Genomic DNA, 23616 nt, shown 5'->3' on the forward strand with positions numbered 1-23616 from the left:
GCTCTGCCAGCCAGCGGGGCAGGTGTGGGCAAGCCGTGGGCACAGTCTGGCCCTCGCCTGCCCTCCATGCCAGCTCTGACCAGCCTCCTTGCCGCGTGGGGCTGGGGAAGCCCGTCGTCTCCCCAGGACTGCCCAGCTCCCCACGCACGTGTGGGCGGTCATGATCCCCTGAGAGCCCCAGGCAGGACCTGCCGCTGAGGGACGCAGCAGGGGTGAGCCCCTGGCCAGGTACAGCCTGGGCTTCACACCCGGACACTCCCCCTCCCCTGGGAGGTGGGGAACGCGCCCCCTGAGCCTCGCGCCTTGACGGAGGTGGCCGTGGTGACTTTGAATATGTCATGCGTCTCTGAGCCCACGCATGGGACCAGGCTCTGAGGCATGTGCTCTTGTCTGACTCTGGGGTCAAGGAGATTCAAGTCTGGGGGCCCCTCTCCCAACACCTGGACCACTCCTGTCTAGAAGCCCATCCCCACCGCAGCCCCGGGAACACCAAGTAAACCCCAGACCTCACAGGGGCTGTCCTGCGAGAGACTGACCCCAGGAGGGAAGGAGGGCCCCCACCGCGGGAGGAACGAGGGAAGCCGCAGGCTGTCGGGGCGTAGACCCGACAGACGGGCATCCCCGCGCACGTGAACCGCCGCATCCCTGGCCAGAAGCAGACGCGGCCCCGGACTGTAATGAAAACTGCGTTTGCGGTTACAAGCGTCTGACAAAGAGCTCAGGCCCCTGCAGCCTCTCTGGGAAACCCTGACACCAGACGAGGCGGGTGTAGCGCGGCTTACACACTCCCTTTCAGAGAGGACACACTTCCCAACTCACTACCCGACACACTTCCCAACTCACTACCCGACCAGCACGGGCCGGAGCGTGAGCGAGTGCACGGGACCCCGCAAACAAACACACCACGGCCCTTCCAGGCTGGCGCCCGGGCACGAGGCTGGGCTGGCATCCAGAAAGTACTCGCCGTCATCCCGCACGTGAACAGAGTAGAGATGGAAAGCCGCGTGACCGGCCAGCGCCGTGGAAGCCCACGAAGCGTTTGGCAGACGTCCACAGATGATAAGAGCTTTCAGCAAGCCGGGAACAGCCTGGCTCTCCGACATCTTCCCACCAGCAGGCTCCCGAGAAGACGCTGGCTCGCTCCCTTCCGTCTGCGCCCACGGGGGCTGCCGCGCCCTCACCACGCGCCTGGGACTCCTTTCCTGTAAACCCCGTGATTTCGCATTTGTGTATCTGTTGTTGCCCAACAGACAACCCTGGAACTTCCTGGCTGGAAACAGTGGCCACCACGGGGATCTCTGACTGTAGCTCAGGACCCAGACAGGACACAGCAGGGACGCAGCCTCGCTCCCAAGGGAGGGGTGGGATGGGCGGCCATGTGCGAGCTCTCTGTGCGGGCGCCCCGCAGCTCTGGGTACGCGCCGGGGCTGTTGGGGTCCCAGAACCTCCCCTGAGTGCGGCAGGCGTGGCGGGGCGGTCCCCCAGATTCTCAGTGCCAGATCGGCCAGCAGATCTAGGCTCTGTGGAAGCAGAAGGAAGTTAATACACACCAATTCCAATGCAAATGTCAAGCCGCCCAGGCGTTGAACGCTCCAACTCTGAATGTCAAGGAGCCCCGCCCCAGCCGTGTGGCTCCGGCTGGTGTAAGCACAGGGCTGGGCTGCACCTCCCGCTCCTGGGCCTCCTGAGGGCCACCGGCAAGCACAGACCAGAAGGGAGACAATCTCGGGACGGTGGGGAGACAACGCCTCTGGTGAGAAGGCAGGGCACAAGCCGGGGAATCCGGCCGCCGGGAGCAGTGTTCGCTAGAGCCTCCCTCCCAGCCCAGGACTGCGGATGACGATGTCAGGGTCTGCTGAGTTCACACGGAAGACCGCAGCTGACAGGTGCAAGGTGACCTCCGATCCAGAGTGGCCGGATCAAAACCTGAATTCCCTGCCCCAGGCGGAACGGGTCATTAGAAAAAGCCGGCCCGAGCCAGGTATTCGTGGACACAAACCCCCAGGACACAGCTGGCCTCTGCCGCACAAGAGATCTCCGGTCCGGAGTGCAGGAGGGCACAGCCATTGTCTTTGCCAGGGAGGGGGCTGTGGGGGCCTGGCCCGTACGGCCCGTATGGCCGTGGACCCCATGCTGAGGAGCGTCCTCAGTGCAGCCGTGGTGAGCGTGAAAACCCACCTGACGGCGGCGGACGGCCCCGGCAACGCAGGGCAAGTGACCCGTGGCCACGGGGCTACAGGGCTGACCATGCACCGAGTCAGAGAAGGTCAGGTGACATCTGGGGGCAGGGGGCAAAGGCTGCCCTGAGCTCCCCCCGCCGCGAGCTCAGCAGGTTTCCGAGCATCCCACGGTGCCGGGCACAAGGTGCATGCGGCCGCTGCTCCCACGCTCTCGGCCTCGTCCTGGCCGGTCACCCTCCTCATCCACTGGCCGTCTGCAGAGCTACGCGGCTCCCTGAGCTGGTCCTCCCCTCCCGAGCCACCCCCTGGGCTAACTTGGGCCGTTTGCACGTGACGCATTCAGAACGAGCCATGTGCGAGCGCCAGACCTCACACCTCCCTTGGCAGATTTGGCAGATGCAGAAGTAAGGGCTTGAGTTAAACCATTTCATTTTTAAACTGAAAAAGAAATTACTTTTTGCGTCTTATAAAACCAGATGATGGCCGCAAACAGGTGGGGATTCCTGAGGACGGAGCACATGCCCGAGCCAGGGACAAGCAAAGGGAGGAGACTCAGGAGGGAGGAGCCCTTCTGAGCAGAATGGAGGGGCTTCCTGTCACCCACAAGACACAGATCCTGCCAAGGGAGGGAGCCTTGTGCAGGGCCGCGTGGAGGCCCCGAGCAGGAGGTGGGAGAGGAGGGGGCCTGGCAGACGGAGCAGGATTGGCGGAGACGGTGGAGGGCAGGGAAGGTGGGAGAGAGGGCAGATGTGGTGCGGGACTAAGAGGCAGCTGACCCCCCACCGTGACCCCTGGAAGCCCCAGACGCGACAAGAAAGTTAGAACTTTTCCCTACAGACACTAGGGAGCCATGGAAGGCTTCAGAGCAGGGAGTGCCATGGCCAAGGCGGCAGAAGCCTTGAAGGAGGAGACTGGGGAGGAGAGGAGAGGAGGGCAGGGCCGTCCAGGTGGAGGGCGTCACGGAAAACTTCCCGGTGCTCGGCGAGACAGGTGCACACACAGCGGAAAGGTCGAGCCTTCCCCGTGCAGGTGAAGTGTGAAGGCCTTTCCTGGGCCTTGCCCTGGGGTTCCTCCGTGGTGAGCCCTCTTTCCTACCTGTGGAAGCTGCGCCCCGACTCGCCTGGTTTAACTGCCGGGAGCAGGAGTCCCCGCTGGCTCTGGGTCCCCTGTCTGGTCACTTCCTGGCCAGTCCCTCCAGTCTCCGGCCTCAGTTTCCACGTTGCAGTGCAGCTGGGCGCTTTGTGCCGTTCCTGCACCCCGTCCCAGCCTCGTTCCTGCACCGGTGCTGGCGGGAGGACGCCCAGGAGGAGGAGGGCGCGTTCGGAGGGCGAATCTCCCGGCAGGTCACATGGGGGAGAAGGAGGAATCTGGCAGCAGACAGGGGGGACGGGGAGCCCCGAGTGGGCGCGGCGTGCAGGGGCTGTGTGGAGAGGTTGGGCTCCGGATGGCATCCAAGGCCAGGGCCCTAGAGGAGGTCGCCCAGGAGGGGCCAGTAGATGATTCCTGGACTGCGCGGCCCTGTGCCCTGGGGGAGCCTCCACGCCCCAGGCCCTCCGTTCCCAATACTTACACCCACCCGGAGGGCCACGGGGACCCACAGGGACCCAGGGCAGGATAGGGGTCTTGTTTCTGTAACACAGGACACATCGCAGGACATTCTGTCCTGGAGGCAGGCTGGACGACGTTGTGAGCAGGAGCGGGCCAAGTCCAGGCAGAGCAGGAGGGTGGAAAGAGGGCGCAGCCCCCTCCGTCCTGCTGGAGGACCCCACCACAGGCCAGCCGCACTCCCCATAACTGGGCTTTCAGAGGAGGGGGGCGGGAGCTTGGAGCACTGTCCTCCGTCCTCCTTGGGGCCCGGCCAGAGCAGAGCCGAGCCAAAAGGGCAGGTGAGCCTGGCGAGTGGAGTAAAGGTCGGCAAAAACCTCGGAGTTCCTGCTGGCCTCGCTGGCCTGGCTCGGGTCCAAGCTGCGGTGCGCTAGGAGGTCAGGGAGATTTGCGCCGTGAGCTCTCAGAGAACCTGTAACCGCAGGCTTGCTCTGGCAGGTCGGCCTCAGAGGTCGGGGACAGGGGTGGGTGGTGCCCCCCTCTTGTGTCCCAGGCTCTGGGTCCGGGTGAAGCCAGACATGGTGGCGTCCGAACGGGGCCAGCTTCCTGCCTGTGGCTCCCTCCGTGGGTCTCAGGTCCTCGAGGGCTCCCGGCACTGGACCGGCAGGGTCCAGGCTCACCAGAGGCCCAGCAGAAGGGCTGACCCAGGGTCGGGCCAGCCTGCGACCACCCCGCGCCCCTCCCGCCCTGGCCTCCCCAAGGCCGCTCCTCCCGACGGCTGCTTCATGGATGACGCCGGCCCTGCTTCCTGCCGCACGACGAGCTCACGCTCACACGAGCTCTTGCACACGACACGCACACGCAGCGTGCGTGAGCACACGCGTCCACACGCGAGCACACTCACACGCGAGCACGCACGGGCACGGGCACGCACGGGAGCAGGAGAGGCGGGGACTACCCCTGTGCCCGGGGGCGGGGCCGGCAGGAGCTCAGAGCGGGCGGAGTGTGGGGTGTCTGACCCTCACCTCGCCCGCAGGGAGGGAGGGGCAGGATTGCCCCCCCCCCCCCCCCCCCCCCCCGGGAAGGTTCAAGAATCCCAGGCGGGAAGCTGGAGGGTCCCCGTGGGCCGCCGCAGCCTGGGTCTGGCTCCGCGGCAAGTGCTGCCACCTAGTGGCGCCCTGAATGCAGCCGCTCCAGGCCCCGGAGGGGTGAGAGGGCATCCAGGGGGCTGCGGGCGGGGGCTGCGGGCAGGGGCGGTGGGCAGCACCTGGCACGCGTGGGAGTCGGCGTTCGCCCACCGGTTTCCCTTGAGCCCGCGCCCGCCCCCTGTGTCCATGTGCACCGTGTCCTGTCCCTCCGCTGACCGTGGCCCCGCTGACCTTGTTCCGGAGATCGCACACCCTCGGGTGCCCCCACGACACCTTTGGACGCTTGGAGACACCCGCGCCACATTGGGGGACCCCGGTGGAGAGGGGTCGCCGCAAGCAGGGACAGCGTGTGCGGGGGGGGGGCATCAAAGATCCTGGAAATCTCGCCAGCCCCTTGGGAACGTTGCTCTCACCCCAGAGTCGTCTTTCATCCCCATGAGGTTCTCCAGGGCAGGAGGCGGGGAGAGCAAGGGGGCAGGCTGAGGAAGGGGTCGTGGGAGCAGACGACCACTGACCTCCCTCACTGCCCGCCCCGGGGAGGGAGACCTCTGCCGCCCAGGGCTCTGCTGTGGCCCCCACCCTCTGTTCCATAGGCCTCCCCGTCCCTGTGTCCACCCCACAGCCCCGGACCTGCTTCACCCCCTCCCCCGTCTCCCAGGCTGCCCAGAGCCGACCCGAACACCTGCAGCCTCCCCCACCTGCCCCACAGAGTGGCCCCAGTCCCCAGGCCGGGACACCATAGTCCGTGGGCCCAGCTCCGTGCCTGGCGTACCTGGAGGGGGGCGCGATGCACGCAGACCTTCTCAGAAACCAGGACGGCTACGGCAGGGACCCCAGAGGTCAGCTCAGCCGGGGCAGTTCTCCTGCAACTCTGGCCACTTCCCAGGCGGGCTCAAAGGCCACCTACTGACCTCCAGCCGGGGCGTCCCCAGCTCTCCCACTAGTTTCCTCCCCTCGGGAAATGCCATCTGTGTGTGCATGACCCGATACGCAGGGGTGCGTGGCTGCGTGGGAAGGACAGGACCACAGGGTCACCCCCTGCCCCACCCTTCCCCACTCGGCTCATCCTGTGGTCTGGCAGCGGGGCCGGGAGCCCGGCTGGGAGCAGGACGTGGGCTGGGTGGGTTGCTGGGCACAGGCTGCTGGACGGGCCCCGTACAGAACCCTGCTATGGCCAGGCCCGTGGCATGAAGACTGCATTTTCCCGTCTTCCATACAGACTGTGACTGGGTCTTACCCTATAGGAGGCAGAAGCCTCGTGCGTGCATGGGTGTGTGACTCCAGAGACTGGTCCCTAAAAGGACAGCGTGCCCTTCCCCCACCCCCACCCCACTTTGCTAGCTGGAATGAAGATGTAACAGTTGGACTCCAGCAGTCGCTTTGGTCCATGAGGTGACCCTGAGGAGGCAGTCATATAGGACAGAGAGGGTCCCGACAAATCGGGAGGGTCCTGGGTTCCTGGCCCCACAGGTCCGCCTCCCACACTCGTCCGCACAGCCTCGCTCTGGACATGCTTATGCAGGGCCTCTCTGTTAATCGCAGCCAAGCCTAACCTGAATCCTAGGAAACAATTCCAGAGAAACTGAGACGAATTTCTCAGCACAGAGAACAAGGCAGCTGCTCCAAGACCATGGAATGCAAGCAATGGCCTTCTCCTGGGGCCGTGGAGGGGGACCGAGGTGGCCTCACTCCGCTGCGGGGCCAGGCCCCCTTGAGCGCCCCGGGGCCTAGGTTACTCACCAGCACCCCCAGAGCTACACAAAAATCTGGGCAGGGTGGACTGTGCTGGCCCAGGCACCCCAGGTTCATGAAGCACAGGTTCCAGGTTTCCTAGGACGGCTCTCGTGCCCATGGCCGCTGGGCACCAGCAGAGCCCGGCAGGGGACGCAGGATGACAACCAGTGCTGAGGGGAACAGGGATGGAGCCGGCAGCTGCCCCCAGGCCTGCAGAGAGGAGGTCAGCCGCACCTGGAGCCTGGGCCAGCTCTCCCCAAAACCTGAACACCCCAGCCCAGAACTTTCTGGAAGTCTTGCAGCACAAAGGCCTCTGATGGGTGGCCAGGCCTGACAGAGGGCCAAGGGGACCGCGAGCCTTGAGCCCCACTGAGGTCAGCAAATCTGGGCGCCCACCCAGGACAGGGCGCTTCCTCTCAGCCCCTGTTCACCACTCTTCCTGCTCGAGCCACTGACCCCCAGGGAGGGCTCAGCAGGGTAGAAAATTCCAGAGGGCCGGGGGCAGCCACAGCAACTCAGACCTCACTGCGGCCAGCCCTCACCCAGGACACTGCAGGGCAGGAGACAGGACAGCTGTGTCCACCCCAACCTCCAGCCCCTCTTCCCATGGGGCCTGGGCAGTGGCTGGCAGGGAGAGGACAGCAAGGGCCAAGGGCAGCAGAGCCCCAAGCCGAGGGCCGGCAGCACAGTCTGCCTCTGCCCCGGGCCCACCTGCTTGAAGCCTGCACCCAGGAACCCGGTCTGCGTCCGGGACCAGAGGGCTCACCAGCCCCAGCCAGCGGCTCCTTTCCCCGGCGCCCACGGCTCCTAGAGGCAGAGAGAAGGGCCGCCAGCGGGAGCCTTGACAGACTCAGGCCTGGTCCCGGGGCGAGTGAGCAGGGGTCTCCACGGTCCGAAGCCGCCAGCATGAGGCAGTAACGGACACGGACGGAGCCACACACCTTGACCCTGGACCCTGTGTGTCCCACCTGTCCCTGCCCTGGGGGCACCCCCACCCCGAGACCCCACCAAGGCCCTGGAAACGGCGTGCGAGACGAAGAGGCCGCACACCGTGCAGGTTGAATCACTGTTTTACTAAGTGCACAGGCCCACTGGGCTTCCAAACGGGTCCCCGTGGCAGCAGAACTTCCCGGAACTTGTCACATGCGTCCCTGCGGCCGGATTCCACCCCTGAAGTCGCCGGGCAAACCCAGACGGGGCCCCATTTTCGGGGACGAGTGTGAAGCGGACAGTGAGTTGCGAAGTTAGTGTCTCGGCTGGTCCGTACAAAACTAGAGCCCGTTCCCTGGACGTCTGTCCCTAGGAAATAGACAACGCGCGGGCCGAGGGTGGGGTGTGCGGTGGTGACGCATACGAAACAGAAAGGCCCGGCGGCTGGGGCGCAGGGTGAGGGCACGAGGTCGGAAGGGCACGTCAGTACCGAAGGCAAATGAAGAATTCTTTGGAGCGTGAAAAAGTGCAGACGGCCAAGGCAGCGGCACGGGTGGGGGCCGCGGGCAGCGAGCGGCAGGGGCGGGCGCGGGACGGGGTGAGGAGGGTCCCGGCGGGCACAGGGCCAGGTCCTGGTCCGTTGCCCGCTCTGCGTCCGACCACGGCGCCGGTCCCGTGGACGAGGGGGCAGGGTGCGGTGCCGGGCAGACGCCGGGGGCCTGGGGCGACCTCGGTGAGTTTCCGTCCACGTGCATTAAGGCAACGACATTATGAAACCCAGCCAGGGTTGGGTCAGAACACAGCGCCACGCCGAGGCCTCTCCCCCTGCACCTGATCTGGGCGATCCCCAGGCTCTCCCCGGCATCCTCTGTCCGCCGGGCGTCCAAGACACGAGGTCCCCCCCGATTCCTCCAACCCACGGGTGCCTCTGAGAGGTGGACGGAGGGTCTCACCTGCCAGGGAGTGTGTCTTCCTCGCGCTCTCTACCCTGTTTGCTGAAGCCTCTCTCCCCCCGACATCCCCTTCTGGGGTCTGCTGTCAGCCCCCTCCCCTCACAGGATGGCCTATCCAGCGAACTGTGGCCACCCACGTGGCCACCCGTGCATGCTCCAGAGGCCACCCAGTGTCCTAGCCTAGGCAGCGGGCTTTCTTGGGTTCCCTGGAGAGAAGAGAGTCACAAGCCCCCAATCCCACCATACTGCCTCTTTCAGGAAGCCCTCCCTGGTTGTCTCTCCTACTTAGGGCTTGGCGGGGGCCCCGTGGAGGGCAGCCGGCCTGGGACAACACGCAGCCTCCCCTGGTGCCGGGAGCCGCCCATTCCTTCCGGGCCCCACCCAGGCCTCCCGCCCCTCGCCCAGCTTCGGTCGATCCAAGCAGGTGGCCTGAAGATCCGCTCCAGGGTCACGGAAGGTGGCCTGAAGATCCGCTCCAGGGTCACGGAAGGCAGCCGAGGACCACTCAGGACAGCGTTGGTCAGGGAAGGGAGCGTCTGATTCTGAGCCACGCTGCTGGGTGCCCCCAAACCCTCCCCGGGGTGTCAGGCTGTCCCTCTGCGCACCACGTTTATTTCAAGGGCTTGTGACATGGGAGGGTGGGACGCTGCGTCTTCGCTCTGGTCTTGCAGCGTCATGTCAGGGACGAACCCCCGAGCCCACCGCTCTGTACATTATTTACAATTTGGGGAGAATACGAAATAGATACAAACATCAGCATTTCTACAAAGGCCTCCCAGGGGCCATCCACACCTCTGGGCTTCAAGAAGTGTCTAGAAACGTCTCAGGGCCGATTCCATCCACACCCGGCACAGGCAAGGGGCACCTGCTCTACGGAGGGCCCCTGAGCGTGGGGCCGGCGGAGGAGAGGATGCCGCCCCCTTGGCTCCTGTTTACTGTGTCGAATCGGTGACCACCGGGGGACTCCAGCCTAGTACGAGGGGAGAAGGTCAGTTAAGCTAAATCACCACGTTAAAGACGCCGACCGTGCCCAGCTGGCTCGTGTGCTCTGGGCTCGGGGAGTAGGGTTGGCCACGGGGCAGGTCCCGACCTGCTCTAAGCCCGTAGTCTTCCACACAGCAGTCCCGGCAGGGGGGCTCCCACAGCCTCTAAACGGGGCTTGAGAACAGGTCCCTCAGGAGGGGAGGACGGTGGCCTTCCACGGGGAGAGGACAGGTGGACAGGCCGGGGGAGCCCTCTGCCACGTAGCCAGGCCCTTCCATCCTCCGGGGGGACCAGCGAGGTCACGGCTCCTGAGCATGCGGACAACGGGGAGATGTGGGGCCTCAATGTGCCAGGGAGAGAGGGGACAACACCCACAGGGCCAAGGAGGGCAGAGGGCGGTGGCCAGGGCCCCAGGGTCACAACTGGACACCCAGAGCTTCCCGGCCCAGCCCACGCCGTGCGGTGGCATCCAGCCGGCCAGAGGCTCTGGACAGCTGCCGGGCCAGCGGATGTGAGGCGTGTGGGACCCCGGATGGGGCCAGAGGGCCCCTCTGCCCGTGCTGCCCAGGAGCCTGGGCACGGGAGCACCTGTCACTCCATGTGTCCATTCCTTGGGGCTTGCAGTGGGCAGACCCAGACAGAAAGGTCAGACGAAAGGCCACGGGAGTCGGGAGCGCAGTGAGTGTGCACGCACGTGTGTGTGCCCAGATGTGAGCCGAGTGTGAGCACACACTCCAGCCTCCCCCGGACCTCAGGAAACCCTGCCGCACCCCCAAGGGCTGACAGCTGCCTTGAGCCCCGCTGCCTCACACGTGCCCCGCAGACGCCCTGTGACAGCACCGGCCTCTTCCTGCTCTTGCCCCTCTGCAGGCGGGACCCGGGGTGCGTGCTCTGCTCGGGCCTGGCTCTGCGGGTCCCAGGAAGGCGCCTTTACAAAACCGTCTCCCCCGCCTGTACCCGAAACCAGCCTCCCGTCCAAGGGGTCAGAGACGCCACACAGGAGACCCCACACCCTCCCTGGATGCGGGACCTGCCAGCGGCCCGGCCCTCCTGCTGCAGCCTGGGGGAAGCTCCTGCCCCTCCGAGGCCGGCTTCCTTGGCTCCCAAGGGCGCATGGCACAGGGAGTGTGGGGGACAGGTCCTGGAGCCCCTGACCACCGAGACCCGGCAGCAGAGGCGTCCCTGTTGCTGGCATGGGGCCAGAGCTGGGGACGGATGTGGCCAGGCCACCCCGTGGTTCCTGCCCTGCCCAGGGGCCTGCGGCCCGAGTGCCCCGTGGCAGGAGGGTCAAGGGCGCTGAGCCCAGAGGCAGGCAGCGCTGGGAGGGCCTGCTTGCGGGGCCACGACACACAGGCCACGTCAGAGGCTCATGGTGTCTGCACTGGCTGGGACTTCTCGCCACCATGAGGCCCAAGGCCAGAGAAACACTGCCCTCGGGAACACAGTTTGTCAGCGTGAGGAACACCAGCAGAGCTCCAGAACGCCTCCCCTCCAGGCCGGGGGGCCACTCGCCTCCACGCCTGCCCCTCCCCGAGGCTGGGGATGGGGGCATCCTCGTGCCGGGTCCCCGACTCTGAGCCTTCGTCCTCCTACTCTGGGTGCCACCCTTGGGCAAACACGGGCCGGCCCAACCTCTGGCTGCCCGTCAGGCGAGGAGGTGCCCACAGCAGGATCAGGGGAAGGGGCAGCGCCTGCAGGACCCCAGGCCCAGAGCCCGGGACCCTCGACACCGCTTCCCACGCACTTCCCAGAGGGCAGGAGCGACTCTGTCACTGGCCGCTTCCAGTCCCAGTCGCATGGGGCTCTCCCGGGAGGTAGGTTTCGGGGAAGTCGCTCCATAGCGGGCTTGGCTGTGCCCAGCCCTGGTGCACACGAGGTCACCACCTCAGAGAGTGCCAGGTGACCGGACCCGTGGTCCCAACCTCCAGATGCCCGCACACACTGACTGCTGAGGGCCCCAAAGGGAAACCCCACAGCTGCTGTCCCTGGGGCAGAGCCTGCCCCAGGAGAGATGGGGTCCCTGCTCCTTGAGGCCCAGGGCAGAGACGGGCGTCCTTGACTCCCAAGAAGTCCCAGCCAAGGGACAGGTCAGTGGAGAGCAGGTGAGTGGACGATCAGCTCCAGTGGGGACAAGAGAGGCTTCCTACAGCAGAGAGCTGCGTGAACCCTGCAGAGGGAGGGGACCCCACAACCCTCAAGGGGCTTTGAAGGTTTTTCCCAGGGCTTAGAGCATCGTCATCCTGCCTCGGTCCTGTCAAGGCTCCAGGGAGGGTCCAGGGAGGCAGGACCCCCAGTGAAAGACAGCGTGTGAGTCGTCACCAGCCCCCTGGCCCTGGGACCTGGAAACAGGAGCCCAACCTGGTTGTGCCCCAAGCCACTCAGCGCGCTCCCTGTGCACGGGTCTCCTTTCAGGGCTGGTCGTGGCCTGGTGGCTGGTGCCCAGCCTGAGCAGAACAGACAGAACACAGGGTGCCCATCCCCAGATCTCCTGTGGCTGTGGGAGCCTCTGAGGACCCTCTTCCAGAGGCCAGGGGAGCAGCCCTGCCTCGCAGGAGCCCACGCAGGGAGGTGCTGAGACCTCACCTCACCCCTTCCTGTCCAGGCCAGCATCCTGGACCCGGGTCTGGGGGGAGGTGGTGCCGACCAGCAGCTCTCTGGGAGACGGCCCATCACGCATGCCTGCTTGCCGTGCGGGGACCGCGGGGGCAGGGACCGAGGGACAAGGATAAGACACACTCCAGGGGCCAGCGGGTCCTCCTGCAGCCTCAGGCCGTGGCTCCTCCCCACTGAGCCTCAAGGCCATGGACCCTCCCGCAGCAGCCACCCTCATCGGCGCCCTGTGCCTCCTCGCCACCGCCGGGCGGTCTGTCCTCAGCGGTCGCCCCCACTCACACCCGCGCCAACGGTCTCACAGTGGGCACGGCTGGCCTGGCTGCCCCTCGTCAGAAAAGAAACTTGTCGACCTTTGCCATGTGAGACCCACACCCCCTCCTCCCACCGGCCGTCACCCCCACAGGCCCCACGCGTGTCGCTCTGAGGAAAGGGCCCGGGAGAGTCCCATCCGCACACCTGGAAGGCCGAGGGTCCGGGAGAGGCCGGCGGGCGGCCTCACTTCCGTGGCCCGGCCCAGCCCACGTCACCGAAAGGGCCCTCCCCGGTGGCGGAGCGTGGCGGGGGCCCGCACGGGGTGCAGAGGTCCGAGTCTGTGTCCGACTCGCCCTCCGCGATGTAGGGCCTGACTTTGGCGCAGGGCGCGGCGGCCGCGCCGCAGCTGTTGAGGGCGTCCAGGTTCTCCTTGGACTGGGAGATGCTGAAGCCGCTGAAGGAGCGCTCCAGCTCCTCGTGGTCCACCGACGGGATGGAGATGGACGTGTCGCTGTCCCGCAGGGCCCCCTCGTGCCTCAGGAACTCCGTGCTGGCCCGGTTGCCCCCGCCGTAGGCCGAGAGTGACCGCTCGTGGGCGGGTGGGGGTGGGATCCTCACCAGCGAGCCGGGGTCGCCCACGGGGGAGGCACCGTGGCCCTGGCGCGGGGGGCACGGCTGCCACGAGGTGGACGGCGGGCACTGGGCCGGGGGCGCCGAGAAGTTCTTCTGGCCCGTGGAGCTGGCCGAGCGGATGAGCTTGATGATGCAGGCGGCCCTGTCCCCGTGCTCCCGGCTGTCCTCGGGGCTGTGGTACGGCGGCGCCGGCTCTGGCTCCTTGGCCCCGAAGTAGGCCTCCGTCTCCGTCGGGGGGATGCCCATACGCTGCATGTAGATGTTCACCAGGAAATCCAGCTTCTTCTCCATGGACAGCACCTGCAACGGGGGCTGCTGGCCCAGGCCTGGCGCTCTCCGGGCAGGGTGGAGGGGGTGGGGCGGCTGCTCCCCGGAAGTGGGGGGGGACTCTGGGTTGCCCAACCCCGCCCCCTGCCCACAGAGGTCCAGAAGCAGCAGGAAGCAGACAGCCGCTTAGCCTCCGAACCCTCCCATCAGTGTGTGGTCGCTTTGAGCAAATCCCACAGTTCACTTCCTCGGCTCCCAGAAGCACACCCCAAGTGCAGGGTCTTACGCACGGGCCCCAAGGACCTGCTCCCCAGAGAGAGCTTTGACCCAGCCCGTCTCCGTCCTCCTACCTGCTTCTCCACTTTTCCCAGCCGTCCCATCATGCTGGGGTCCTCGGGCAGCTCTGCCTCGGCCGGGCCCTTGGTGCGGTCCTTGTCGGTGATCGCCGGGCCCCGCCCCACGATCTGGTCCACTCTGCCGGGAAGAGACCCCAGCCCCCAGCATGAGCTCGGGCGGGTGCGGCAGGGCCCGTGGCCCTCTCCTCCTGGGCCAGGCCGGAGCCCCCCAGAGCCAGGCTCCAGGCTGAGCCCAGAGCCGACTGGGGGGGGCACCAGGGTACCAGGACAGGTGGACGCGGGGCACCTGGTCGTGCCCCGTTCGCTGAACCTGAGGGGCTCCCCTGCCGATCTGGTGGGCTGGCACATTAGCGAGGAGTAAAGTGGTGGGGATCGGCGCCTCGAGCCCCCCAGGCCCCTCTCCCGTGCCCACCCCCCCCCGGAGCTTTACTCCTCCACAATGTGCCACGGGGTCCTCAGCCCAACGGGGGTCTGGGGCGGGCAGAGTTCCACGTGTGCGGCAGGAACAGAAGCAGAGATGACAAGAGCCGCGGCTCCATGCACACGGGACGGGGCGGGCACAGACTGACAGGAGACCGCCAACGCACAACGGAGGGGCAGACAGAGCCACTGCCAAATGGGGAGCCCGTGAGCGCCTGCTGTGCGTGGGGCGGCATGTGCGTGTGAGCACGTGTGTGCGCGTGCAGAACACAGCTGCGCTCGGCTCAAAGGAGGCGCGAATGGCGACAGGAGGCGCAGGTTTTCTAGAGGGGGAAGGGGACCCAGCACCGTCCCTGAGGAGCAAAAGGGGCCACCGAAGGGCTCAGAAGGGGCCACCGCTGCGGCATGGGCTCTAACACTCATGCCGAGACCCACGGGCACAGAGACCCCGGCTGTCTGCGAGCCGCAGCGCCGACCCCCCACGCCTGTCGGGCGCGCGGCTCTCCCCGGGCTGAGGCCAGGTAGCCTCGCCTCGTCCCTGGCCGGGAGCCCCAAACACATTCCTCGAGCTTTGGGGTGCGGGAGGGCACGGCTCCCACACCCGGGCAGGGGGCCTCGTCTCGGCGTCCTTCCACACCCACAGGCTGCCCTGTCTGCCTCTGGGGGGGAGTGGGGCTCGGGGGGGCTTTTCCTTCCGTTGCACGAAGCGGAAGGGGTTGGGGAGCCGCGTCAGCCACGGTGCAGCGTCATGCCCTGGAGAGCCGCGCATGCTTGCCTCATGCACCAAGGACAAGGAGCGACGGGGGACAGCGGGGGCCCTCGGGCTCCAAGCAGACGCCAGTGGAGAGCGGGAGGGAGAAGGGTTCTCTGGTGTTTCCAGGTCCACACAGTCCAGGCATAGGTGCTCGGGGCCTTCACCCCCGCCACATGACGGGCCACCTGCCTGGCCGGTCCCCGGGGAGCCTGGAGCTGCCACGGGTGGGGGGCTGGGAAGGGACCTCCAAGGGGCCCGGGCCATCCCTTCCCTGGCCTCGGGCAGAGGAGTGAGGTTTAACCCCCCTGTGCCCACACCGTCCTTCCGGCGCCTTCTCTGGGTGACTCTGTGTGTTCTCCGGCTGCAGCGGTCCAGAGGCCTGGGGGGCCCTGAGAGCCGCAGGACCTCTCCTGCCTGGGGATCCGGCCGCCGCCCCCAGAGCAGCGCACGTGGGTGGTCTTGGGTGTCAAGGCTGCGGCTGCCCTGGGTCAGGCCTGCTCCCCCCCCTCCCCGGGACTCCCTTCTCACGGGAGAGCCGCCAGGTGGAGACGACCGGTGTGCTGACCCTCAGCCTCACGTGTGGAAGTCCTGGCACACGGGGAGGGCGGGGCAAACACACAGTCCCTCCACCAGCCGGCTTGGCCAGCACCCCTGCTGGTCTGCGGGATGCCCTTGGGCCCCTCTGCCCTCCTCCCTGCCTCAGGGGCTCTGCTCTCCCCCAGGTGATCAGACCTGCTGCGGGGGCATAGGTCACAGCCTTCGTCTGAATGGTCCCAGGGAGGCAGAAGGCCCTGGAGCTTGAACTCCTCACTACAGAAACGGCTTCTGCTAACTCACCACCTAACCGTGCCCTTGCCTTCCTCTCTGCCCGCGGGCCGGGACCAGCTTCGATGACGCTAATTCTGATGGTTGGAAATAAAGCTCCAAGGTCTCGGGCTTTCCCTGGGAGCCTCACCCGGTGCTGGGTGCCTGGCAGGGACATTCCCATTTATTCTTCATGGAGTTTCAAGGCAAGAGAAGCCTACTCAGACCTATGGAGCAGCCCAGGTCAGCCCCACTGAGGGGAGGGCATCGGGGGAGAGCCCCAGAGGGGCTGGGAGGGACCCCACCAGCCACGGAGCCCCGCAGCTCTGAACACATCAGATCCGCGGGGCATCCCTTTGCTTCTGGCCCGGAAGCGTCCCCCAGGCAGACGCCACGCGGGATGTCCATGGGAAGGAGCCCCCGTGGCAAGCTTCTCCAGAGCCTGCCAAGAGGAACGGCTCCAGGGCACCCTGACCCCACCCTCCCGGGGCCCCGGGGGCGCCACCTTCCCCCATTGCTGCTTTGTGGGGAGGTGCAGGACAGGCGCTGGCGTCATGTGGCCTGGGGCGAGGGGGGCTGGCCATTCCACAGAGACAAGGCGGGGGAGGGTTGGCATCCTGACCTAGGTGAGTACTGGGGTGACTCTCTCGGAGGGGCCGTGGGTCCTTTGGTGGGGTACTTCTTGTGCCGGGGAGTTGAAGGGGGTGGGGGACCCACAATCATATCTATCCTGGCGAGTGAACAAGAGAAGAGACACCAGCAAACACATCGTGAAGACCACGGAAGGGGAGTCGGCGGAGGGACCGCCACGCTCGCCTGGCCCGGGCCGCGCCCGACCTCTCCCGTGCCCAGCTGCGCGCAGGACTGGGGAGCCGTGGCCTCACGGCTGAGGCGGCGCGGGAACCAGCGCCGCCAGCGCACGGGCCCGAGGACACCAGCCACAGACAGCCGTGCAGCTCTGCCGGCGACGGGCAGGACGTCCCGGCTCCCTGGGCCGTTCGTGTGGTTTTTCCAGACAGAAAGGGAGGGGACGGAAAGTTGAGGACAGAAGAGCCTGGTGAACCAAGTCAGCCTCCCTGAGATGTGGGAACAGGCCCAGCAGCCGAGACACTGCCCTGCTCTCACACGCGTGTGCACGCTCACACGCGAGCACCCCCCACGCACACACACGGGTCTGCACTGTCCACGCACACACACTCACACACGTTCCCACAGATCACACGCGTCTGTCCACACAGAGCACAGGGCTAGCTGGTGCTCCGGGGGACGGTAAGTGATGCGCTTCCCGGCCTTACCCGTGTGGAAGAAGGGGTCACCACCCCCCCGCTCCCTGCCCTGCAGGAGCAGCTGCGGGTCCAGAGGGAGCCCTGCCGGGCGTCCCGCTGCAGGACTGGACACGCCCCCCATGGCAGGCACTCACTGACCTCCCCAGAAGGAGGACTTCCGTCCTGCCAGGGGCTGGGGAGCTTGGCGGACCTAGGACTGTCCCCTGGCTGTCCAGACCTTCTCCCAGCCAGGCCCCAGGATCCCGGGGCAGACAAGCTGCAGCAGCCCAGTTCCAGGGAGCTGGGCAGGGGAGGGAACGTTGGCAGACCGTGGGACCCACTTCAGGAGGGACCCCAGCAACAGTCCCGTGGGCTCCTCCCAGACCCTGCAAACACATGGGCTCACACAGGCTTGTTTAAATGTGGCGCGTGGTGCCCACCTGTGGGCGCGTGTGTATTTGGGGCACTTGTGAGTCATGGAGGTGACGAGCGTGTGTGTGGGCACAAGGCTGAGAGTGGCTGTGCATGTACATGTGTGTCGGTCCACGTGCAAGTGTGTCCGCGCGTGTGCGCCCATGGGTGTGCCCATGTGCGTCTGTGCCCGGTGTGCACACGCCTGCGTGTGTCCACGCGTGTCCACGCGCATGTACGTAGCTGTGTGCTGGCGCCCCTTGACCACAGGAGTGGACATGCGTCCGACGCGTGTGTCCACGCCTGTGGCCAGTGTGCAGGGAAGCCCAGCGCGAGCCAGCCGGCCTCACACGTACGGCTGCCTGTGAGCAGAGCACTGTGCGCCCCTCTGTCGCCATGCCTCAGCCCTGCTTCCTGCCAGGGGAGGGGGAGCCCCTGCGAGGCCAGGGCGTGGACGAGCCTCTCTGCTCCCGCAGAGCGTCCTTGTTCCCCGACAGGCTCGCGAACCTGCAGCCTCATCCCAACACACGCGCACACGAGTGTGCGCACCACACAAGACACACACGTGACACGGCACACACAAGCACATGCACGCATGGGCGGGACGAGTACGCACACGCCTGCGCCCGCACACACATGCGCCCGCGCGGGTGACCAGAGGCCTGCAGGCGTGCGCTCACGTGTGTGCGCTCACACGACACCTGTGTGCACGGGCAGGTGCGTGAGCGCACACACATACACGCTCCCCCACAGCGGGGGCAGGAGGGCGAGGAGGGAGAGACGACAGGAATAGTCGAACAGACCACACGGGGACACAGCAGGACGCCCGCACAGGGCCGGCGCGGGGCTGGAGCTGGCAGCAGGCAGGGCTGACCGCCGTGTCCCCCCCTGCACCCCACGCTACCCCTCACCCCCATACTGGCCCCTGAGAGATGCCCCCCCACTGAGGCCACGCTGGCTTTGGCCCGGACGGACCCCAGGGTCAGGCAGGCGGGAGCCGTCTTGCCTGGACTGCAGGTTTTTGATGCGGGACAACATGTCCAGGTGGCCGGCCGAGTACTGCTCAATCACGTCCATCACGTCGTAGGGCCGCAGGCTCTCTTTGAACTTGCGCTTGGACACCAGGAACCGCATCACACTGGGGGAGCACAGCCGTGAGCCCTGGGCTGGCCCCTGCCCGGGCCCTCCCAGCATCCCAGAACATCCACATCCACAGGCCCCACCCAGGCCCGCGGTGCAGACAGACCCTCGCCCCCGGGGTGGGCAGGGGACAGCTGTGACAGGGGCGGGTGCACGGGAGCCATCACCAGCCCCCAAAGGACCCAGAGCCCAGGGACAGAGACCGCACCCCTCCTGGACTCCGCAGGGAGGCCCCTTGCTCTGGACGCTGGGTGCCTCACCACACGGCCCGGATGCTGACTTTGAGGCCTGGGGTCAGATCTTCGGTCACAAACTCGCAGTTACAGCTCTTATTGTCTTCCGCGATGTCTTCCCCGGGGAGGCTTGCTTCTGGGTGGGAGGAGACACAGCCCATGAGGGGCTGAGCTGCGCCAGGGGACCGACGTGGGGGACGGTGTCAGGGAAGCCCCGAGAACAGCACCCCGCGCTCTGGAAACCCACCCTCTGTCCCGCCGAAGCCCCAAGAGAGGCCCGCGTGATGGCTGGAAAGTGGACAGAGGGGCAGACCCGTGGCTATGGCTGCAGGAAGCCACAGAGCATCAGCCCACCAGAAACCGGCATGAAGCCTGGTGGTGGCCCGGCGTGGAAACACCCGGAGACAGGAGCACACAGCGCGTGACTCCACATGTAGGAAGTGTCCAGAACAGACTGGCGGTGGCCAGGGGCTGGGAGGGACTGCTAGCGGGCACAGGTCTCCTTTGGGGCATGGAAACCCCTAGAATGAGAGCGGTGATGGGGGCTGCGCCGTGAATGCGCTTGAAAGCGGCTGGTTTCGTGTTACGTGACTTCACCTCGGAAAGAAGAAAGGGCAAAGGGGAAGCTGCCACTCGAAGAAGCTACAGGGCCCCAGAGGTGCCCGGCGGGGCAGATGGACTGTAGGAAGCCCGCAGCCTGACCCACCTTCCGAGTTCTGCCGGGACGCAGCGCCCTTAACCCGGAAGGCCTGCCTCGCCCGGCCGCGGTCCCCAAAGCTCCAGCTCTTCGGCACCTTGCTGGGACTGTCCTCCAGACTCTGGTCGGCGCTGGGAGACCGCCGGACGGTCTGGGCCTGAGGGGACCCCTTGCCCTTGGCAGCCACACCTCGGGGGCTGGAGAAGACACGGTCTTTCAAACTGACCTTCTGACTGCTCCCACGAGGGCCGGCAGGCAGGTGGACACACACAGAAAGACAGCAAGAGAAGTCACTCCGGGAGGAACGCGCACGCCCCACCGTCCGTTCGCCGCTGACGCCCACACGTGGAGGGGGGAGGCCGCAGGGAGACAAGGAGCGCGGGGGGTGGGCGCTCCGAGGGCCACCCAGGGGCTCGGCCTGGCTGGGGAGGGGGTCAATGGACACTTAAATCACTTTCGGGGCTACGGGAAGGTGCCAGGGTCCTCTCCACACGGCCCTGTCAGGTCTCCCTCTCCAAGGTGACCGTGCAGGTGCGGCTTCTCCCTGCGCACCTTCTGTGGGTCACGCCAGTGGTCCCCCTGCCCCCCTCCATGCCCCATCCCTGCCCCGCGGCAGCCTCTTCCCCCTGCCGCCTGCCCCAGGGTCCGGAGGCCAAGCCCCAGGAGTCACCTGGAGGAAGGGTCTGGGCCAGGAGCGGAAGCCTGGGGATCACGGAGAGGGCAACTGTCCCGTCGACTCTGCAGGGCAGACCTGTCCAGCCCCCTTGCCCCCAGGGCCAACACAGGCCCCACACCCACACACAAGAGGTGTCTGGGGACCGCAGTCCCACACCGCCAGAGAGACAGAGTAGACAGACTCCCTCTGCCAGCCACCTCGCAGGGACAGACCTCTGGTCCGAGGCCACAGCGGGGGCAGGGAGCAACGCCGGCCGGCCGGCCACAGCCCCACCGCGGTCCCCAGGCCCCCACCCCAGGCCTGCATCTCTTGGAATCTGTGAAGTCTGGCACCCTCTGGGCCACAGCCAGGAGGCAGGAGGGGGTCATGACGGTCCGGGTGCTGGTCAGGCCCAGGGACCTGGCGGCCACTGGCCAGTTTCCACTGTCTACAAGCAAGGCTCTTGTGACCTGCGGACCTGCTCTCACCCAGCCACAGGCAGGAGCCGCAGAACTTCCTGAAACAGCCTCTGAGGCAGGCCCCGTGCTGCCCCGGGGTATGTGGCAAGCTGCCCGGACGGAGTCTCTCCTCTCACTGGGAACCTGCCATCACGTGCTGACCCCTCAGATCTCGCCGGACCCCGCTGTGGTTCCCCCGGGTCAGCCGCCTCCAGTGGCCCCAACCAGGACCCACAGCCAAGACAGGTCCCTCGGACGGCGCAGACGTGACTGGGCCATGGAGACGCGGCCGGCGGCCTGGTCTGTCCAGTCTGAGAGCATCTGAGCATCTGTCGGCTAGACCGAAGGCCTCGTGGGATAGCGAGAAAAGGAAGAAAGGAGCCCCCGAGGGCTGGCAGTCGGCCTCGGGTGTGGGTCGCACTCAGGAGTGGGGCAGGCTTCTGCTTGCCCAGGTCACTGACCCCAAGCCTGGAACAGCTGTGCCCAGCATGAGGCCAAGAATGGGCAGACGGGAGCCGAGGGAAGCCCAATCCAGGTGCCCTGGGGCCCTCGGCACGGATGACCTTCTCCTTCCCAACGGAGACCAACATCTGGTCCAGGGAGACCATAACAAGCAACGGCCTCGCCTAGCCCCCAGCAGCCAGACCCACACAGCTGCCCCGAGGACGGAGCCACAGGAAGGCCTTGCTGTCGCAGCCCCTGGAATGCCCGGGCTGGGGAGGGGCACTTGGCCGGAAGAGGCCACCGTGTGGATGGTTGGCCTTGCCCAGCTCAGCCTGCAGGCGGCCTGCCCACTAGACGTGCCCCACACCCGGGGGCCCACACAGCTCTTGCTCCCACAGGCATCAAGTGAGGGCTGCCCTAACCTCACAGGCCAAGGACAGAAGCAATCGAACACGAAGGATGGGGTTCTGGCCACCTGCTCGGGGGACAGAGCACTCGGCGAGACCACCATGTGTGTGAAAGGGCACTTTCCTGGCATCTGCCCTTTGGCGTTCACGTAGGACCAAGGAGAAAGTTCAGGAGGGTCTAGGGGGAAAGCCAAGCCCCAGCCTTTCCTCCCCGCAGCGAAATGCTAGTGGCCCGGGGCCAGCGGAGCAGGGTGGGGCAAGGGGCGGCCCCGCCCGCCGTCTACCATGCCTGCGTCTGCACAGCCGGGGCCTGGCTCAGCGGGGACAGGGGAGCCAGCATCCACAGGAACGGCCCTGCCCTCACCGGACCACTGGACCATGGACGCCCAGGGAAAGTGCAACGGATGGAGAGACATTCGTGGGACTGGCACAGAGCAAGGCTGAGCTTGGCCTGGGCTCCTGGACTGACTGTGGGCCCTGCCGGCCCTTCTGGTCCCCAAGCAGCGTGACCACAGCCCCTGACCCAAGGGACCAGCCGGCGGCCCCACAAGCTCTGTACAAGCAGGACAGCTTCAGCCGGGGCCCCAGATGTCCACTCCCGGGGCAGCAATCTTCCCCGGGCGCCTACCTCCGGGAGCACACGAGCAAGGCGGCCAGGCGGGGGAAGGCAGGCCTCGGAGCCCCTGTCCGGGAGAGGACTCGGGAGCATGCAGGTGCAGGGGGACAAGCATGCCCCCGCCCGGCCCCCGGGCCTGCCGGCAGCCCCGCCCCCGCCCACCGCGCCACCACTGCTTCTGGGGCATGCATGGGGGGGTGCGGGCACAGCTGCCCACGCGCTGCTCTGCTCGGGGAGGGAGGCAGGCAGGAGGGAGACGGGCTGGGGGGACCCAGAGCAAGCAAGAGGACAGACGCTTCCACACACCCGACAGCAGACAGTGGACAGAGAGTGGGGGTGCGGACACGGGGCCCACGGAGCAGAGGGCTGGGGTGGGGGCGGCGTTTCCACCGTCCCGTGTCCGGTCCGCCCTAAACCAGGCCTGTGGGGGGACGGGGGAGCCGAGGGCCTCCGGCTCTGTGGCGTGTCCGGGGAGCCCGGCGCCCACGGGCCGGAGCTGCCTCCCGCAGGTGGGGCGGCCGGCTCGGAGCGGCCGTGCTCGGGTGCATAGTAGAGGTGCTAGATCGGCGGCCCCGGGGGAGGGGCTCACCGGGAGCGCTGAGGGCCCCAGAGGCCACCGGTGCCCGATCTGGGCTTCCGAGCCCCTGCCGGCCCCCCGCCTGCTCGGAGCAGGGCATCGTTTGGCTTGGGGAGAGAAGGTCGTTGGTGCAGCCGCCAGCAGGCGGTTTGGAATCACGGGGGCGGGGGAGGGGGCCTGGCACTCCGCGGCGGCGAGGGGCCGCGGAGGCCGCGCTGCCAATCGGAATCGTGGCCGGGGGGGCCGGGGCAGGGGGGCGCCGGCCTCGCCCTCGCTCATCTAGAACCTCTAGTAAGCAGAGTGTCTGGCGCGGGAGGGGGGTGGGGAGCCGTGCAGCAGGCGGTCAGTGCGCGCGGCTCGCCCCGCGGTACCTAGAGTGTCCGGGGCAGCATCCACACAGGGACTCTCTGCACGGTCTGCCTTTACTGCAAACGAGGAGAGCACAGTTAGTGCTGGCGTAGGGCGGACAGGACAGGACGCACGGGCCCACCCTGCGGCCGCGGCTCTGGGCTTGGGGTCCGCCCACCGCGCCCGCGTCCAAGCAGCGGCCATGAGGGGGCCGCACAGAAAGTCTCCCGCCGGCCTGGAAAAGAAAACAGTGCCCTATTTTTGGAGAAAAAAAAAAATCCCGTTTTTTTCCTCCAAAAATACCTTTTCCTTCCAGAGTTAGAGTTTTGGGCCACGTCTTTTTAAAGATGTATTATTTTTTGCTATATTCATGCCAACAAAAAAATAATACATGGGCCAGACTGTGCAAAAGGCTCTCGACGGGCAGGATTCCGGAAAGCGCACACTTTAGAGAGGAGGAACGTGCAGTCTGGTGTCGCAAACCAGTCACCGAGGCTTCGCCAGGCCCTGCCCGCCGCCCGCGGGAAGTGGCCTCAGTTTACCCTGGAGGGAAGCTCAGGAAAGCAGACTTGGGGACCCCCGGATCTAAGTGGACTGCCGACATCGGTTCCCCTGGGGCTCGGTGCCGAAGCCCTGGGCCAGGCCAGACCTGCTGGCAGCTCTTTGGGCAAAGCCCCACCCGGGTCCACACTCCCCGCTCCCCAGAAGCCGGCCCGGAAGGCCCGAGAGCCGTCTCCGCGCAAGCTCAGGCACATTTCTAAGCAAAACTGAAAACCACACACCAGGACCTTC

The 23616-nt window shown here is 66.7% G+C and overlaps 1 protein-coding gene across 17 annotated transcripts in view; it reads right to left on the reverse strand.

The window, feature by feature from the left end:
• Positions 1-9377: 9377 nt before the first annotated feature.
• KCNQ2 (potassium voltage-gated channel subfamily Q member 2) overlaps positions 9378-23616 on the reverse strand; it is a 49971-nt gene continuing 35732 nt past the window's right edge. For 2 of the 17 annotated variants that reach the window (XM_045980833.1, XM_045980829.1), the window contains 6 exons: positions 19329-19516; positions 18650-18758; positions 18256-18387; positions 16196-16303; positions 13590-13713; positions 12571-13272 (listed from right to left, as the gene is read on the reverse strand). In XM_045980833.1, coding sequence (XP_045836789.1) covers positions 12583-13272; positions 13590-13713; positions 16196-16303; positions 18256-18387; positions 18650-18758; positions 19329-19516 — 1351 coding nt within the window. In that variant the 3' untranslated portion in view covers positions 12571-12582. Of the gene's footprint in view, positions 9461-12543; positions 13273-13589; positions 13714-16195; positions 16304-18255; positions 18388-18649; positions 18759-19328; positions 19553-22847; positions 22902-22966; positions 23060-23616 lie in introns of those variants that run through there. The other 15 variants (XM_045980828.1, XM_045980826.1, XM_045980837.1 and 12 more) reach the window with 12 other exon arrangements.

This window comes from Meles meles, chromosome 16 (assembly GCF_922984935.1).
Source record: "Meles meles chromosome 16, mMelMel3.1 paternal haplotype, whole genome shotgun sequence".
NCBI classification, from domain to species: domain Eukaryota; kingdom Metazoa; phylum Chordata; class Mammalia; order Carnivora; family Mustelidae; genus Meles; species Meles meles.